Genomic DNA, 19,347 nt, shown 5'->3' with positions numbered 1-19,347 from the left:
ATTAATTATATGCAAGGCCAAAGAGCATGATACACTTCCAAAGTTTATGCCAAAGCCTTAAAGGGGGAAAAGTACTACAGCAGTTACAGAGTACTAAAAATAGAAGAAATTACAGGGAGGTTGAACTTGCAGGCAACAAGGAACGAAAAGAAGGCACACAAGGGAATTCCCGTTTGCATTATTTAAATAGCAAAAACATTCAGAAACCATATTTCCAACTTTAAATATTGACATCTAATGTTTAAGAATTATTTTAACTCAAACATTTGAAGATCTTAACATAGATTCTTCTGATTGTAACATTTGAAATGTTTAAAGTAAGGATCTTCAGCCTAGGCAAAAACTGGTGTTTCTCTGCATTAGTCACTGGAATTATTTTTGCTCATTTAGATTAGCAGTACAACACGTAAAAAAAATGATCAATAAACAGATGTCTTCTTAATTATTGACTGTGTTTAGGGTGTATTTGTTGGTTTGTTTTAATATACCCTCTCGCTAGCGGTGTAATTGAGTTTCCCAAATGTAAAACGCAGTTTGTCGTCACGAAAATTACCTTGCTAGAAAAAATGACATCCTCTCGCAGTAATCTGTGTCCTATGCAAGGCTTTATGTGGGATTAAAAAAGTTGGGTTGCAGTATCTAAAATGGTCGTAGCATATGTAATTAAGGGCGTGGCTTAAACATGCAAACTAAATGTCTGTAATTTCCATTGGGAGACACCTGACCTGTATTTTGGGTCGTCTGAGCTTTCTTTGATTGCATCCAAATATGTAACACAGCAACTCATATCTAATGCCAGCCAGGCCTGTTGGCTTTGTCAGTAGTTGTTGGCTATTTAAGATAAATGAGTAACAACAATGATTTTGTTTGTAATATTTAATATTGAAAATGTTTCAATTCTGAAATTGGGAGACTGAATTAAATAAACATTGATGCGGACAGTGGAAGGGGTAGAGTGGGTCTTTAAAGTTTCTCAATCGCTTATTATGATCACTCTATATGAGACATGTACACCCTTTTTCTCTCCTCGTCTCCTCCATCTGCATCTTACACCTAATCTCTTTCCTCTACCGCACCCCCTTTTCACTCTCTCCTGAATGCACCTCCTTGCATCTCCTTCACTTCGCCACCCCAAACACAAATGGCACCCACTCGCCTGTAAGCACTGCATTTTCTTTTACTTTCCTCCGGTCAACATTTTGACTACTCTGTACCTCCTTCACACACACATTTGAACGGAATCACAATTGCAACTGCAATACGTCGCGTTACTCTGTGCGTTCTGCAGAGAGGCCAACGTTTGTATGATCAGTATTCTGAACATCTCTCTGACCGACTTAGAGACACTGTGAGGACCTCAGCCTCAACTCTTGGCCTCTTAATTGTGTCCAGTTATAGACACCTGGAGGCGACTCATTTCAGAGTATGCATTGCACAGGAATAATATTCTATACGGAAAATACAAAACACAACATCCTGGAAATAGCCACTCATTTTGGGAATGAAAGATTAAGGGAAATGTTAAATATAAACCGGAACTAAATGAATGCCATGAATTCTCTCAATTTTTTTGCACTAATAATTCAGATATTAATCTGTGCGTTTGCCAGTAATGTTAAGGACATGAATACAGGGCCCCGCTTCAGTGTCCGTTTTTAACGGCTACGTGGTCTGAGACCCAGAGGGTCCTGGCTCACTTAAAGGCCAGGTCCTTCGACGTGTTTGCGTGCAAGCAAGTTAAACAAACATGTTATATATGAGACAGGCTCTCTCTTAGAGGAGCCAGCATCAGCTAAAGGAATTTGATAGCTTGCCAAAGGCTGAAAGTCAAGCTTTCGAATCTTTCATTAAAAAAACTGGAGTTAAGGAAGGTTTGCCTGACTTCATCCCATAAAGGCCTGGGTCTCATTGAACGTGTGACCTCCTTCAAAATGCCCCCCCCCCCCCAATTTGTGAAGCCGAATGTTGCTGGAGTGGATCATTTTGTATTTATTTAACATTTTCAGCGGCCTTGTATTCAGCTATGTTTTTTTTTTTTTTAATGGATAAACTACATACTCGTGATATGGTGTGAATGATTTAAGGGCACCGAACACCCTCAGATGTAATTATAACACTGGGCCTTTGTCATCACAGGCCTCCAACTATTTAGAAAACCTGTTGGGGGGCGTTCAACACCCTGGGCTTAAGTGCGCCCAGCATGCCTTTGTTATCCTGGGCATTATAACCGAGGTATTTATAGATCTGTCTTTACCCATAGGAAAAAAAAAACTTGGACAAGTCAAGCGGAAAAATAACTTGACTTTTTGGTATGGCCAATAAACAGAAGCTGCCCTCCACTTCAGTCTGTTAGAAAACCGTTATGCGTCAGGATATGTGTCTTCTACCTAGATGGGGCTTTTCCAAAGATGAAAAACAATTTAAGTCGCCGAGTAGATTTTGTGTATGTGTATGTGTGTGTTTGGAATTCCATCGTCAGACAACTGTCCTAATCGGTGTCTGCTACCAGTACTGTGGAGTGATGCAGTGTGGGATTAAGGCACTTTCCCCCAGATGCATCAAGCATCCATTTTGCGATTCCTTATTAGCGAAAAATAAGGAATCGTTAATAAGGAATAGCAAAATGCTATGCAAGAAGAAATCACTTTAAAAATAGCGATTTCCTAAAATTCCTTAATTGCGACTCGCAAATTGCGGCTCGCAATTAAGGAATACCTCCCCATTCATTCTAATGAATGGGAAGACATTCTCAATTAGTGAATCGCAATTAGCGAATCTCAAAATGAGAATGCCATTTCAAGGGTGCAGGGGTGTCCAATGGTTTCTACGTTTTCTCCTGAGAAACAAGCGGATTTCCATAATTGTATGGTCGCATGCATGTGTGCCCAAGTCCCAGTATCTGCTGATCTCACTGTACAACACAACAAGATGTGGTAAGAGTACATGGGAGTGTATCTCACAGCTGGCTGATGCTTCTCCCTCTTGACAGACTAAGTCCTCGTTCACAGACCAGGCTGGCTTTAGGGCTGGGCCCACTCCCCAGCCCTCCCTCAGTCATTATCCTGACTCAGTAGTAGGCTGTGGAGGCAGCAGCATGGGAGAATTGAGTACCTTTTCCCTGCTACCATTCTATGCATCAGTCAGGGATGTGGGCAGATCTGAAGGGACCAGCACAAAGGTAGTGAACCAGGTTTATTCTTCCATCGGCTGCAGACAAGCCAAGATGGCCTTCCTATCTTTAGCAACGGACCATACAATTGCATACATTTATTTCCATGGGGCAATTATGGTGTGCATGGTTTGCTCGGAATGCTTTGCACCTACTTTATTCTCGCTGTAATCATTTTGATAATTAAAATCACTATAGCTTATCTTGCCACCTTGGTATTCCTTTAGAGACCCCTCTGTCTTGGCACCTCGCTTTGTCAAATGGAATCTTATAGGAAGCTAATAGAATTTTCTCTAGGCCTTCCTTGGATCCTTCAATTGACTATTCCTACTCTGCTCCTGTGCTCGCCCGACGCCCTTCTTTATCCCACATCGTTTGTTAGACCCTATCAGCTTACTGAGCCTGCCCAACCATTCCTCTAGTCTGCCTCTTTCCACATATCTTACCTCAATCGCGTTCACTGTACCCACACTGCCCACTCTTCTCACCTGCCTCTTTGGCCAAATCCTGCCTTTCGACCTACCTTTGCTCACCAAACTCCTCCATTAGCCTTCGTTTTTGTCAAAATCGTAAATCATACATGTTCCCCATCTCATTTGCCTCCCACAACCATGTCCGATGGCCTTTCTCATTGGTCAAATCTTCCCTGCACCCCTCCTGTTGTGCCTCGTTTGTCTACGCCTTTCCTCTCTCCTGTGGAGACTCCTCCACCGGTCATCTTTCGAGATGCGATCTGCCTTCTCTACTTTGTATCGTACTTCCCTTTTCTAACCCTTGCTGCATCCCAGACAAGCAGCAAAACTAACTAAGGTTCTACCAATTTCTGTGCGAGGTGGGTCAAAATCAGCACGTGGCGGGAGAGGCATGCAAAGAATAGGCCTTTAGTAAAAGAAAATAGGGTATTTAATGGAAAGATGTTTGAGGTTCATGGGGGGTAATATTTGCAATCAATCATTGCAGATCTTAAAACCACCTCATGCTAAAGCAAAACAAGACAGCAATTTTGTGAAGTGCTTCAGCCTTGCTACTTTTACGCCTTGACACTATTCCCCTGCCCATGGCTTTTACATAGACGTCAGCCTCTGTCTAATACAGCAAAGAATCCAACTTCCACTTCTGTAAGCCTAAAGCAAATCTTCACGCCCTGACATTTTCACTGAAAGTTTTAGAAATAAAAGCCATGTTCCTTTACCAAGGCCTTCTGGTCTACCTACTACACTGACTTCAGCATGCACAGGTTCAGTGGAGAGAATGCCACTAAAATATTTACAAGTGACCACCCCATCCACACACTCCACTTGCTACCTGTCAGCTGTGAAATCACCTTCAGGAAACACAGAATGAGATGCAGGGCGATCCAGAAATGTGGCCCAGATTCATGCAATGAAGGCCAGTCCCATGTTATCCAATGTAATCGCTGTGTTCCACCTTTGAGCGGCTACTCACTGTTCCACACTTAAAAAATCACTGGTGCTTAGTAACTCATTCTTGGCCCATTTCTCCACACTCTTTATAATACCCCTTGAAACCTATACACATCTGTCCTAAGCAATGATAATTGTGGAAGAAAATAGTAGCCTGTGACTCCCTACATGGCTGCTGTCCAATCCGCAAATGTACTTACCAACAGGAGTAGGCTTGCTGGTCTTGATGATTAGCATGATGACCATCGGATTTCAGGTAGGAAAGGCTAGCGGGCTACTAGGCTACTGGTGAATGTATAAATGTATAAAGCATTTACCAGAATTGAAACTTAGGCTTCAAATCTGTCAAATCTGTCGTGCCCTAGGCTGATGATCCAACACTGCCCCAAGAGAGCATTACAACCAAACATATTTAACATGTTCCAAAACGCGTCTGGCACACACCCACTGTTCCAAAACCCTATGACTGTGACTGACTCCTTGAAACACTGACACCTAAATATAATGGCCCCATGCCTTGAACCACTCAAACCGAAACCTTCACTCACAGTGTCAAGTCATCGCTGAAATTCCCACATTGCCAGAGGTTGTTTTAATGGACACACTGATTTTCGCCGTAATCAATTTCACAAACGAACTTTCAGTATATGCTGGCACTGTACTCTTACACAAACATCACTATAGAACAAGTATTAGTCAGGCCAACAGGCCTGGCTTTTGTAAATCCGCAATTTACTTTAATGCTTTTGTTTTTGGCAAAAATATGCAATGAAAGTTTAAAAATAATAAAGTTAAGATACCACTGACAAAAGGGGGTGTGCCTATGTGGGGGGGAAAAAAAGGAATCATCGTTCGTGTGAATACAAAATGAAAAAAAGTAAAAGAATGCGTAACCTGGCCTAATAGCCCTGGCTCTGAAATTGACTCCTTGTTATGCGGATGCAATGTGCAATAGCAAAATGCTGTCACAGTGAAGAGAGCGAGTCGCTGAAGTGGACTGACCACTGCTCCAAGCTGTTTGCTGTGTGGTGGGCGAAAGCAAGAAGTAAATGGTCTTTGAATAGACCAATGGATTAAGCGGTATTGCGGAAAGGCCGTGTGTGTTTGTATGTATGCAATTTTAGTTATTTGTTTGGAAAACCTTTGGCTTGTGAGACAGCTAAAACCATCTCTTGGCGAGACGTGAAAAGTAACACAGATGGTCTCGTTCTCTTTTTTTCTTTTAAATATATTTTATTGAAGGTTTTCTCTACCCTACATCATACATCCTTTTGTGTCATCAGCGCCTAGCAGGCCATTTTACAGTTCGAACATCTCCACAAATCCTAATTTAAACATCAACTACAGTCCCAACTCCCCCCTCCTGCCTACGAGCCAGTCTCTTCTTGAAAAGGAGATATAAAGAGGGCTAACATATTGCTGGGTGCCTATTCTCAAGCTATCTGTTCATTGCATGCAGCAGGAGGGCGATGCATGTACACTAAGGGTCACCAAGTGTATGGGGTTTGATCCAGACTCTCAAGACGATGGGGGGGGGGAGTCAGTGCTGTCGACCACTCTGGAGTGGGGTATTGTGTATCTGGGTCCCTCAAGGAGTCCACTAGGGCTTTCCAAACCTGCACTATGTTCACTCTTCAATATATTCAGATATCTCACAATACTTCTCCTGACTTCAGTACACATGACAGAATTCACTGGACACCTCTCAGCAATTCTACGCAGCCGAGCACATCAGACACAGCACTGATAAGTATGCCAACACCTAACACTGCCAGCAAGTTAGAATAAATTAGAAGCCCAAATGCAACGCTCTTGTGCATCCATCTCAGCCCCCAAAGGTCGTACTGTTGACAGTGAGTCACTTCTCAACAGAACTAAATATAATGAGTTCTCAAGCTCCAGGGTGTAACACAGCTAGACATGAGATGCATTACCAAGCCTCAGCCCAATTCCTCCAATTCACTAAGTACAGATACCAAACCTTCATGCAAACAGTGAAGCCTCAAAGACCTTACAGGTGAAAACTTAATGGTCTCCAACACGTGAACACAACCACACAGTCGTACGTACACGCCCCAGCAGAAGCTTCCTCATGCAGAGTAGGTACTTGCCATCCCATTCAAGATTGTGGATACATGAAGAGACCATGAGGAGCTAGGAAGAAGAGCTAGGGATATCGAATAAGAATACATTCACTACTTTCATTACTGCTGTTGTAAATCCACACACACCACCATCACCCTGGACTATACATTATTACTGGATAGTAAGTTATAGAACTGAGCTGTAATGTTAACTTAAAATCTTATGTAGGGTTCACTTTCTGACCTTACAAAGATTTCTGAAACTCTAATCCTCATTTGATGGTCAGCTGTGTTTTCCCTAGAGCTGGGGCCTCCAACCTTTTCTGTAACGAGCGTCTTATGTTAGTTCAAAATCATCCTAAGCTACTACTAGTGATGTAAAAGTGAGTGTCAGCAGTGATCACATTGGTGCATCAGAAAGGGATTCCAGCAATAAAATAAAAGGCTTTCACAATTTGAATTGAAATATTACATGGGTTGCATATACAAACCATAACTGCAATCATCTGGGACAAGGTATAAATATGAGTAGTACATCTCTACAACTCAAGTAATAGCTTTAAGCACATTTTGAAAATGCAACGGTTTTTCTGCAGTCATCAGCTTGTGAGTTGTGAGAATACAAATATTTTTGTCTTGATTTATTTAAATTTTGCTATACATTTCATAGTTCTACCAAGCAAAAGCTTCAATAGTCTTAGGCTGGGAGGCACACGGGAAAGCTACTCAAAGGTAGCCTGAGAGCAACTGATATCTCCTGAGCTACTCGTTGGAGAAACCTGCCCCAAAGCTTCTAGCCTTAAAGTGTACGTGCTGTGCCGTCAGAAAGTGGAAACACTTTGCCTTTTTCAAATCCTGCACTGCGTGAAGTTGGTGGTGTAGGGGGGCTCTAAGGGGATACACTGCACCAATTCTATGTTGTTCTAGGGTACATAAATACATTTCCTCTTTTAAGAGCTTGTGTTTACTACCTGCAAGGGTAATGGCATGCTGCATAGCTCAGAATGTCATTATATTCCTATTGTCTTTCTGTTCTTTTAATTAATGGTTTGAACTTCTTTTCATCTGCAGGCTGGGCCTAATTTTACTCGGCCGGTTTATCCAGCCACGGGACCCCCTCAGGATTTCAGCAAGTGGGAATCCATGATGAAAATCAAAGAAGGACTGCTGAGGCAGAAAGAGATTGTGATAGATCGGTGAGTATAACCTGCTGCAGGTTTTATTTTAATATCATAGACCTTTGTTAGGCAGTGTATTCCCATAATGCTAACATGTCAAGTATTGCAGTTTCCTCTGTTGTTCCGTTCAAAGACGCTATCTTTTCACACCGCAAGATTAGCGCAAGTTGTGCAGACTTAACTGCTGGCATAAGTGTGAATAAAGGGTGGAGAAATGGGTATTCCGTGGGAGTGTTAGGAAATGGAGAGCCAAGAGCGCATATTGGGAAAACCCACAAAGTCGTAAATTCGTGAATATTCACAAACCCATACGAGGATCACCCTACATTTGCTGTGTGCCTAAACTTACACTTAAGTACATTATTGTTTAAATTGCCGCTATTGTCTATTCACCGTAAGGAAGGGCATATTGGACCACTTTCACGTGAAATGGCTCTTGCCATATTGCAGTGGTGAGCAGGTAGGTCAGGGCCTGTCACTGAAAACGCGGGCATTACTCAGTTCTGAAATGCTGCTGCTACTGGCACCAGTGTGTGATTGACACTGGCGCTCAGTACAAATATGGTCATGCCTTCCTATGCTAGTCTTAGTGTCCAGCACTAATTTCATCCCCAACATAGAGTGGCGCTGGAGCAATTTTCAGAGTGGGGCTGTTGGCACCGTTGTATGTGACTGAAGTCAAAGGGACTGCGAAAATTCCAGAGTCCTTCAAAGATAAGCATTTGCAATGCAATAGGTCTCGCTTTTACGCAAGTTTGAGCTATTGGCATTGTAAATGAAAATGTCTTTTATTTATGTGTTTTTTGTAAACATACTTAAAAAGCATTGTCACTTACAATGCCAATTGCTTAAACTCTTGCAGATGCGAGACCTATTGCATTGCAAATGCGTTCGCCACCCGTGCTATAATTTTTTTTTAAAATAGCATTCGGAGAGAGCGTGTTCTGCCTGCAACAGCAGGCAGGACAAAGCTATTTGAGAAAATTGTGCTCGGAGGCTGTAATTAAAGCCTGCGGAGTAGCAACACGGGTAATGGGGTGTTCTCCTGGGAAGTTACAAAATGAGACAAGGAGGGACTACTACGCCTACTGCCCAATGAAATCCACAGTTTACAGTGGACAATGACATAAGCCAATGAAAAATATGGATGGAGAGTGGGCGGAGCTTGAAGTCCATACCTGAATACAGCATGCCTCGCAGACCAGCGCATGCGCTGCCCAGGCTCAACCTAAAAAGCGTAGCAAATGAGCCACGCCCATTCAGCGAGAGAGTGGTTAGGAGTCCACTGGCACAAATACATTACTAAATCATGATGTGGTGGTGCATTGTCATTTACAGACAGCTCATTTCCATTAAGATGGCCATGAACTTTGCAGAAGCATAGTTTTACTGCTAAAACTATACGCACAAACACTGTGTGGAAACGTGTTTCAGGGAAATTTGTCAATTGCGCATCATCAAGAAAAGTGTCTTGATTTGTTTTGATCCTAATAAAATCTGTGTTTCCATCACACTTCAGAATTACAAAAATGCTTCATTTGGGATTTCTTAACTGCTGATATATTTTGAAACGTCTGTAAAGTTCATTTAGAAGCATCAGCATTTTATCATGTTAGAAAAACATGACCTTCTTCAGCATTTCCTTTCACCCAGATAGTTCACTTTAAACACTTCTCTCGCTTTGCAGTCATTGAAAGAAAAGTAAACAGCAATCTCAGTGTTAAAAGAATAGCTAGACATTGAACCTCTGTCTTTGAACTCACCACACATATATCAAGATGAACGCAAAATGTAAAGGTATCTTTATTGCTCATTCACCTTCGGGACTCCCGCATGGCTAATTTCGGGGGTGCTTCAGCACCTATAAGACAATGGTGCCATCTGCCTGCAATTCCACCACACCTATGTGCTGAAGGCTTTTCCTGTGTCTCATTCTGCTCATGTCCCCCTCCCATTCTGCTTGCCACCTCTCCCTTCCCTAAGCCCATGTTCTGTCACAACTCACTCTCCGTTCCCCCTTCTTATCCCCCATTCTGTCCTCCTTCCCAACTCATGAGATACCTGCCTGCCCCTTCTCCTGCCTTTGTCATGTTCTGCCTTCCTCAGTTTCTGGGAGAAGGTAACACACAAATAGTCCATGGCCTAAAAGTCTGTTTTCCTAAAGTTCAAACAGAACGATTTCCACTTCATACCTTTGGATTGTTTGTCACACTACAGAGCTGACTGTATACGGATCTAAGTAACCTCTGTTTTTTTCTAGTGGAGTGTAACATCCTGTTTATCATCACTTTTTGTAAAGGGCACTGGCACCCATCCTTAAGATCATGACAGCGCTATGTGAAAACCTGAAATAAAGAAATAAGTCAACCTGGTTTCCAGTAACAGGTGGTACTGTATATGGCACAGAGATGAGACTATGGTAAAGTCAGCAGGGCAGTAGCCGCCTTTGAACACTTTAGAGCAGAGCTCCGTAACGTTTTAGAACCATGACCCAGTTTTTAGAACAACAAACTTTTGTGACCCACCTAGCTTTAAAAGAGTTTGGCAACCTATTTTGTTAATGTAAGTAAAACATTGAAAGGTAGTGCACTGTCATTTGCAGACTGCACATTTTTAAATGAACTGGCCAGTGAATTTGCACAGACATATAGGTTTACTGATCAAACTAATTGCACACAAACGCACTCGGGAGCACCCACCTACCCCTGCCCGCTGCACATCTTCCACAGAGCCGCCTCTGCTATAGCACCGAACTGCGACGTACCATCAACTGCACCCTCGAAACAGGCACGTTCCCCAATGACGAAATACGCAGAAGTCAAGCGCCTCCTCAAGAAGCCCTCAGCAGACCCGATGGACCTCAAGAACTGCAAACCCATCTCCCTCCTCCCCTTTGCAGCCAAAGTCACAGAGAAGATAGTCAACAACCAGCTCACAAACTTCATAGAAGCCAACTCTATCCTCAATACTTCCCAATCCGGATTCCGCAGTAAGCACAGCACAGAGACCGCCCTCCTTGCTGCCACAGATGACATCCGCACCCTCCTCGACCAAGGCCACACAGCTGCCCTCATCCTACTAGACCTCTCACCAGCCTTCGACACCGTCTTCCACCCCACACTGACTGCCCATCTCCATGATGCCGGCATACAGGGAACTGCCCTAGACTGGATCCGTTCCTTCCTCGCCGACCGAACTCAAAGACTCAGACTCCCGCCCTTCCTCTACGAACAAACAGAGATCAGCTGCAGAGTACCCCAAAGATCCTCACTCAGCACTTCAACATCTACATGGCCCCCTCGCTACTATCTTCAGAAAACGCTGACTCCACATAGTATCCTATGCCGACAAAACCCAGCTCTTCCTCTCCTTCACCTAGGAACCCAATATCACCAAACACAGTTTCCAGGAAGGAATGAAAGATGTCGCATCCTGGATGATAAGCAGCTGCCTGAAGCTCAACTCGGAGAAAACTAAAGTCCTTGTCCTCGGATCCACCTCCTCGGTATGAGACAACACTTGGTGGATCTCTGCCCTCGGCAACCCTCCCTCACCCACGGACCTCGTACCCGCAACCTCAGCATCATACTCTACTCCTCCCTCAACATGAACTGAAAGGTCATCTCCGTATCGTATCTTCCACGTCCTTCAATACCCTCCACATCCTCCGAAAGACTTTGAAATGGACCCCCCCCCCCCACCAATCCAGAAAGACTGTCACCCACGCACTCATAACCAGCAGACTGGACTACTGGAACGCCATCTACGCCGGAATCAACAAATCTCTACTCCTCAAACTCCAGACTATCCACAACGCCGCAGCCAGATTTGTCTTCGGCATCCAGCGACAAGACCACATCACCAAGCACATACAAGACCTCCACTGGCTCCCTATCAAAAAGAGTTACTTTCAAGCTGGTCACTCACACCTACAAATCCCTGCAGAATGCTGTAACCCAATACTTCAATGAAAGAAGCTCATTATATGCACCCTAGAGAAATCACTGCTCCGCCGACCTTACCGTGGCCGAAATCTCTCATCCGCAGAGCCAGAACGGGAGGAAGAGCCTTCTCCTACATTTCGGCCAAGACCTTGAACAAACTTCCCCTTAGCATCAGACGAACCCTCACACTGCAAGCATTCAGGAAGAGCCTCAAGACCTGGCTCTTCGGATAAGACTGAGCTGCTCGAACCCGCCGCCCCAGTGCCTTGAGACCCTTATGGTGAGTAGTGCGATTCACAAATCCCTGATTAAAATCATCCCTGATTGATTGAATCGCTGATCCACCAATAGGCTTGTGCAAAGAATTTTACAAGCATGTCTGGCTGCAGCCTAAAAAGATTTCATCATTTAGGGTTAGGTGCATATACTCGCGCGCCAGGACACTCTTGAGTATTTCAGCGCGCTACAAAACCCTGCATAACATAACGTATATTGCCATTTCCACCATGGTCAGGGTCAGGGCTTAGACTCTCGGAGATTAAAAGCCAAACTGAGATATAAGCGTGTTTCTTACAACCCTTTTCAAGAAAGTAAAAGCATTGAGATGTGGGATTTGCTTCCCATACCACTTGATTGAGAGGCTTGGTCTTGTGTGACAGTGTTTCTTCTCAACTTTAAATAATGGTTTTGGGACCCACCAGTAGATGTTGGGCTAACCAGAAAGTAGGGATCTCTGGAAAGAATTTCCTTTTTTTCATTTGCACGTTCTTTAAAGACTGCTACTCCCTCCCCCCACGTGGAACGAACTGAGTAGTCTATACTTACTAAATTTGTTTTACATTAGCAACTTCTACTCACGTCCTTGTCTGACATTTCTTGCTTTTTGAAGTTGGTAACTTTGGCAGAACTCTCTTCATCTTTGTGTCATGACCAGATGTGTCCTGTATCACCTTTCCATCATTCACCAGATTCTAGAAAGCCAACAAGAAATTAGCACAAGCAGCAACATACATTAGCAGTGCACTTCACACAAGCGTCTCTTTAATACTGCTCATCTGTCGGCGGTCTGGCAGCTGTTGTGCTACTTCCTACCATGGATGAAACAAGCATTGCCTTAGCCAATAGGTCACGCCTTTAGAACCTTATAAGTGTTTAGCCAGAGCTATTGGTTTTGCCAATGTGTTGAAAAGGTATAATAAAGTGTTAGAATCTTTTTTGTTACCTTCTATATATAACCAAGAAGACATTATTTACAACTGGACGTCCCACTTAGAAAAAAAAGAATTAACGTTAAACATGTGTTTTTGCGTTTTTGTTCTTTTCTGAATGCAAGCAGTGTAAAGATTCAAGTTATCCAGTGGTCAAGAAGCACTGCTCTAGTTGAAGGTCAAACACAAAAAGGGAAAGTCATTGAATAGCAAGTAAGCAAATGAGATGGACAAGAATGACAAGCAATAACAAGCTATGGACTGACCCAAAGCCCACTATATGTATATATCTGAATTTATTGGAGATAACAGGTCATTGACAATAAACTAAAGCTGTCTATAGGCGAGAGCTTACAAGAAAAGTATGGGGTGGAATTGGGATCTCAAGTATGCGACACACGCTCAGGATATGATTCTACCAAAATTTGTAGGTCTCATTCTTAAGCAAATTAATAAATCTGCATCCAGAAATGTATGACATCACGTGTCCGTGCAGTTAGTTATTTTGAACATTCTCAACACTATTGGGCACTGTTCTGGCCTTGGAGAGCCTTGCTCTGTCTCTGCTGCACCTTGATGTGCAGAGAGTATGACTTACAATGTGGAGTCAAACATGGCCTGGCTCCTAGCGTGTGTGAGGTGTACAGTGTTCAGGTTATGGTGTGCAGATAGTTCCAAACTCTCTAGTATTTTCCGTTTTCTGAACTGTCCTTCGTTTAGAGATTTCAAGCTTTTATATTGAACTAAAGACGCAGGCCCATGCCCCTTTCCTTCAGTGTTTTATTACTTTGCTTTTCTTTGGAATGTGCCTGTCCAGCCAGCAGACTCTGACGAGCATTCGGTGAAAAATGTGACTGTTATCATTGGTAACACAAATAAGTCCATACGTAGAAATCTAAAAATGACCCTACAAAACCGCCCACAGTGCCCTGGCATTTGAGGCCTTTTCAACCCAAAGGCTTTCTAAAATGGCTGACAGACCATGTTTACTAGAAGGCGCCATGCAGTTTTTCTCTGAGGCGATTCAGGGTAATGTTCTCGAACAGACCCTCTGTAAAGGCTGCTTTTTTACACCAGGCAAAATATTGGATGTCAAGGAACTCCCAAAAACCATGTGATAATTCACCTATTTGTGGATTCTGGTTTGTATATTTAATCCATGAATATTGTGCATATTTGCTCAATAGGAAGAAGTGACTTCTACATACATTAGGTGTAGCGCCTGATCTCTTGACGCTTTATGTTCTAATTTTCATTTTCCTCCGAAATCCTGGCTTAATGCATCCAATTAAGATGTCACCAGTAATAGATCCTGCATGCCCGCCTTGGGAATCTTGTGACATTTCACTAAGACAGAGACTAGGCACGGACTCCCTGTGCCTGAGCAAACGTTGATCCAGCCCGCTCAGGCCAATCCCCATGCAGCTCTCATGCTTGAGAGCTTATTCTCAACAACAAGGGAACCCAAATAGGTAAGAAAGGACCTTGGGTAGTAGCTATGTATTCGGAACAATGGTCCTTACATTAACCAATATCTAAAAGAAATAAATATAGGCTAAAATGAGTGCTATATTTTAAATGTCCAGCCGGACAGAAAGTTTAATACTTGATTAAATTATTGATAAAAATAAATACAACACAACACTAATAAGGGACACAGTCCTGTATCCTACAAAAAAACACAATACATATACATATAAAAGAAAAACTTTTCAGGCGAAATAAAAAAGGGCTTGTACACTGTACAATATTGTTATGACAAGCTTCAAAAAAACAGTAATAACCCTTCTTTAATCAATGTGATTAATGTGTATGACTGTTAACTGTAGTCGACGACGTTTCGATCCGTTAGCGGGATAACTGGAACATCATCAGGACTTTTGAATGCATGCCTGAATAAGTGTAAGCAAAAGCCTAATGTGGTGCAATAAATCTCGGCTATCGGAATGAACAGCAGTGACAATATCCGATACAATAGAAATTCTCCTAATGCATAGGAATAATCCAACCGCCAAATTGCGGAAAGCAATTTGGCGGTTGGATTATTGCCATTGAGCTGCTTGAACCACCTTGTGCATTGTCATGAGTCAGTTTATTGAAATCTGCTATTGCAGTTGCTTATGATTGCCGCCGCGCTAAATACAGGCAGTATTTAAAGGTTTTGAAGTACAATGGGACCATCTGACTTCAACAGGAATTTGTTATCAACGCGCTTCTCCTTGCTGGTTTTTATCTTATTTAATAACTGCAGCACGTTCCTATGCATTAGGAGAATTTCTGTCTTATCGGATATTGTCACTGCTGTTCATTCCGATAGCCGAGATTTATTGCACCACATTAGGGACGGGGCGGGGCGAAAACGAGCAGTGGGTTTTAGGTAATATCAAACGGTGCTTAATTTGTAAAAAGTAAGTTACAGGGCCCTTCTCGAGGGGCTAGTGAAGCCTGCACCACTCATTACCCTTTGTAGCACAGCCATTGACAGTACCAACACAACAACTGTTGCACACCTACAAGTGTGACAATTGAGAATATTCCAGGTCACCCAAAGCTACAAGAATGGTGTGGACAGTAGGTATTATTCATTTTAATATATGTTGGTTCATTAAACGTTGTTGTGCTCATCTGAAAATTAGGCAGCGCCATGAGATGGTGGACTGCCATTAGTGCTGGTGTTTAAGAATTAAGTACCAGTGCTGAGCACCAGAAACCACAGGCTCAAATTATGCACTTATAACAGCAAGTATGTTGTGTACAAGGGAGAAGCACTGAGACACAGAATATTAAACAGTCCATCGGGGGCAAGACGAAGAAGACATTGAAGGCACGTGGGGCGGGGAAGGCGAGATCGTAGTATCTGTAGAGGGCTGTTTCTCTTCCCACCACCCACAAGCCTCTCCCGTTGTCTGACCTCATTAGCCACCCATTGCTTCCTCAGCTTTTATGTAGACAGGATTTAGGAAGAGCTGCCGGAGCAGTAATCCTATTTTAATGGAACAAGGAAACCCAAAAGTCTAGAAGAGATCTGGAGTGTAAGTATTGGTACAGGAACACTCGGTCTCCCACAACACACAATAGATCTTGTAAATAACACAGAGAAACAATGTTAACTATGTCATTTATAAATCCAAATGGATTGTATATCCTTTATTTGAAAGGTAAAAGAAACATAAAAGTGGGACTGTATTCAGAGAGAAAGTGAGGTACGGAACTCAGGCATTTGTACAAAGAGGCCGTAATACCATTTGGAATCAGGCCATAACAATGTAGGAAGCACAATTGCACATAAAAATGATAAAGCGCATTCCTTTCAGTTTGGTATCCGCTCACACTGATCCCGGGTTCACTCCAGTGACATTGAAATTCCATCTCGCCCGATCAGGCTTGATCCGGCACAAGCTATTGTTTGTCAACATGTATTCAGTTTATGACAGTGCACTGAAGCCTGCTAACCAGGGCCCAGTGCCATCTCCCTAAAACTTTTGTGTGTAAATTGGCAACCCCAATTGACAAGGACTTTACCCCCCTTATGAGTGCCTAGTATATGGTACTAGTGGGACCCAGGGCATGGGTGGTAAAGGGGTCCCTAGAGCTTGCAGCACTGTTTGTGCCACCCTGAGTGACCCAAGTAAACTACTTGCAGCTGGCCTGTCATTGCAGACTGAAGGAACAGTGTACACTGCTTCATTTCGACTTGGCCCTCACCATGTGTGGCAAAGTCAATGCACTGCTTTTAACATATGTCAGTCACCTGTAAGGAACGCATCCTGAGCTCAGGAGGCAGGGTGCCTTATATTAAAGGTGTGGGCTTGTAAGTGTTAGCTTATATGTCCCTCTAGTGGCTTTTACAATTAAAGTACACTTTATGTGATAGGCGGTCCATAGGATAACATGGACTAACACCCTGGAAAACCCAAGGTCACTAGCTCCATTATGGTACCACCTAAATATGCCCTGTTTGGTATCCAACAACGTGCTTCATCACCCCTGACATCAATTTTATGTTGAGGATGATGTGACATGCACCCAGTTGACTACCTTAGAAGTTGCTGGCAACCCATGCTTGTTGCTGTCAAGACAGGATTCTGACCTCCTGCCAGGCAGTGGGAACGCTTCCAGGAGTCTGGAACAAAGGCCTGTCTCCCTATCAGGATGGCTAGTAAAGTGGCACATCAAGGCAGTGAGCTTCAAAGGCTACACCGCCTCTGATGTGCATCAGGGCTTCCTCCCAAAGAAGGAAACAGCCCTCCCCCTGCCCTAGGCACATTTGCTTCCGGGCAATCAGTAAATTAGGTATGCAGGAGGTGTACACCCCCAAGAGGCTAGCCATACCTCTAGGGTGGGCTGCTGACCTGTACAGCTAAGGAAGACTTCTGCCATTTTTGAAAGTGGTAGAAATAGTGGGTTCTGGGTAGAAAAGGTGACCTACATTCCCCGGATGTGGTCACCTTAGGGGCAGATTAGCCGCTCGAGCAAGTAGCCCATTGGGCAATTGCACCCCCACACCGAATGTGCCTAAATCCTTGATATAAGGGCCACCTCTGACACTAGAACCTCAGTTCTGAATCAACCTGACTTGAACAGGACAAAGAAGAGACCTATGACTGCGACAACAGGGCTTGCACAAACCAAAAGAGGGATACCCTGTAACTATGGCAACGTTCCTTGAACTGCCTAATTGAGACTCATCCTAGGCCAAAGCTCTGTTCCCCCAGACAGAGGGACTCCTGTGAGACCCTGAAGCACCCTCAGACTCCCCTGGACTAGTGCCACTAGTCCCCTGAAAACTGCAGGTAAAACAACGCTCCACATCCGAGGACTCGCTGGCATCGGGCCCGCCGAAGGAGCATTGTAATCCAGATGGTCTAGTTCATTGTGGGAACTATAGTCTTACCTTACACAAAGTTTCAGGCAGCTACCATGATCCCCGGTACCACCGGATGTTGAAGTATTCATCTCCTGTATGTCCCGCTGCCAAGGCTTGTTGGTCACCAGTCCGGCAACTGACCCCTGCTCTTGACACTGTATCAAGAGGGAAGGCTACATCACCTTTGACCAACTACAGCTGTGACCCCGTTGTCAAGCTTTTGCATCCGTTTTCCTCCCAGCACCATCGAGTCTGTCGAGGCCTGGTCCAGGGACCAGCATCACCTTTACCTCCCTTGGGTACCCCGCAAATTCGAACCACAAGTGTCCGATTGTCACAATCACTTTTTCCCATTGACCCCAATGCAAAATTTCTACTGTAGTGAATCGCTGTGATTCATGTTTTTGTCTAAAATCCATAACCCCGGTTATATGTAGGCTATTTTGTGTTAATTTTTTAAAAACATTTTTAAATTGTGTCTAAAAAAAGAGTGTTGGATTTCTGTTGAGTAGGGTCAAATACTCCACCTTCCTACACATCCTTATTGCTCAGTCACCTCCTGAACTCCAGCATGGTGTTTAAGGGGGGTGCTACAGCACCTCCAGCACCCCTACTTCCAGCACCTATGGTCACTGTAAAGAGGAGAGTTCAAAACAAATTGGCTGCCAATAGACAGTAGAAAGTCACTGAGAACCATGTAATATGTAAGTGGGGTCTTCTCGCCAGAAAGCCAAGTACACTCTCAACATAGACCATCATTTATTTGTGAAGCTGTGTATATCCTCGTGCCCATCGTTTGTTCCTACTTAATTTGTAACCTCCCTTCGAATCTGTGCTCAGAAGACTTCTAGGCTGTGTGAGACCGCTCATTACAATCTCTAAGCTGTTTCTGAGGATGCCTTAAAGTTTGCTTGAAGTTGGCTTCATAGACCAGAGATACCTATGCGCTTGGGGCCACACAAGCAGTAGCGGAGCAAGGTTGCAGCGTGCCCTGGTGCAGGCAAGGAAAATGGCCCCTTTGACTGTTGATTGTGTAGTAAAATACAGCAATCGTCAGGGTTCTGGTCCCCGGTGCACTGCACCTGCTGTTAACTCCGCCCCTGCCGCAACCAGTCTTTCTACAGACCACCAGAGATGATACCACACTTAACACCTCCTGAGCAGATCCATTTGCTTATGGGCCATTAAAATGTACCACCAATGGTAACGGAAGCGCGAGGCAACATTTCTGATGAACTGCGTTGCACCACGTCACTGCAGTGATTAAACATGCCTTTGTAGCCGCGACGGGGACACCCCATGTCGTAGCCCCCCAACGCTGGCTTCGCTCCTTTGTGGTCAAATCACCTAGCAACTTTCTAAAATGGATTAAAAGGACGGCCTCGTCGCGTTAGTGAGTGGAGTTTTCCCCCTCATTTTTCCAAAACAAAGCCCTGGCGGCCCTCGGTCAGATACTGGATTAAGGGATTGGAA

General features: G+C 43.8%; 1 protein-coding gene across 1 annotated transcript in view; it reads left to right on the top strand.

Annotated features, from left to right (window-relative positions):
* CEP85L (centrosomal protein 85L) overlaps positions 1-19,347 on the top strand; it is a 351,940-nt gene that overhangs the window by 213,688 nt on the left and 118,905 nt on the right. The window contains exon 3 of the mRNA XM_086949826.1: positions 7,749-7,873. Within this exon, the coding sequence (XP_086805952.1) occupies positions 7,749-7,873 (125 nt within the window). The remainder of the gene's footprint in view (positions 1-7,748; positions 7,874-19,347) is intronic.

The sequence above is a fragment of the Lissotriton vulgaris genome, unplaced genomic scaffold (genome assembly GCF_964263255.1).
Source record: "Lissotriton vulgaris unplaced genomic scaffold, aLisVul1.2 SCAFFOLD_772, whole genome shotgun sequence".
NCBI lineage: Eukaryota > Metazoa > Chordata > Amphibia > Caudata > Salamandridae > Lissotriton > Lissotriton vulgaris.
This window is presented reverse-complemented; position numbering and strand designations above follow the sequence as displayed.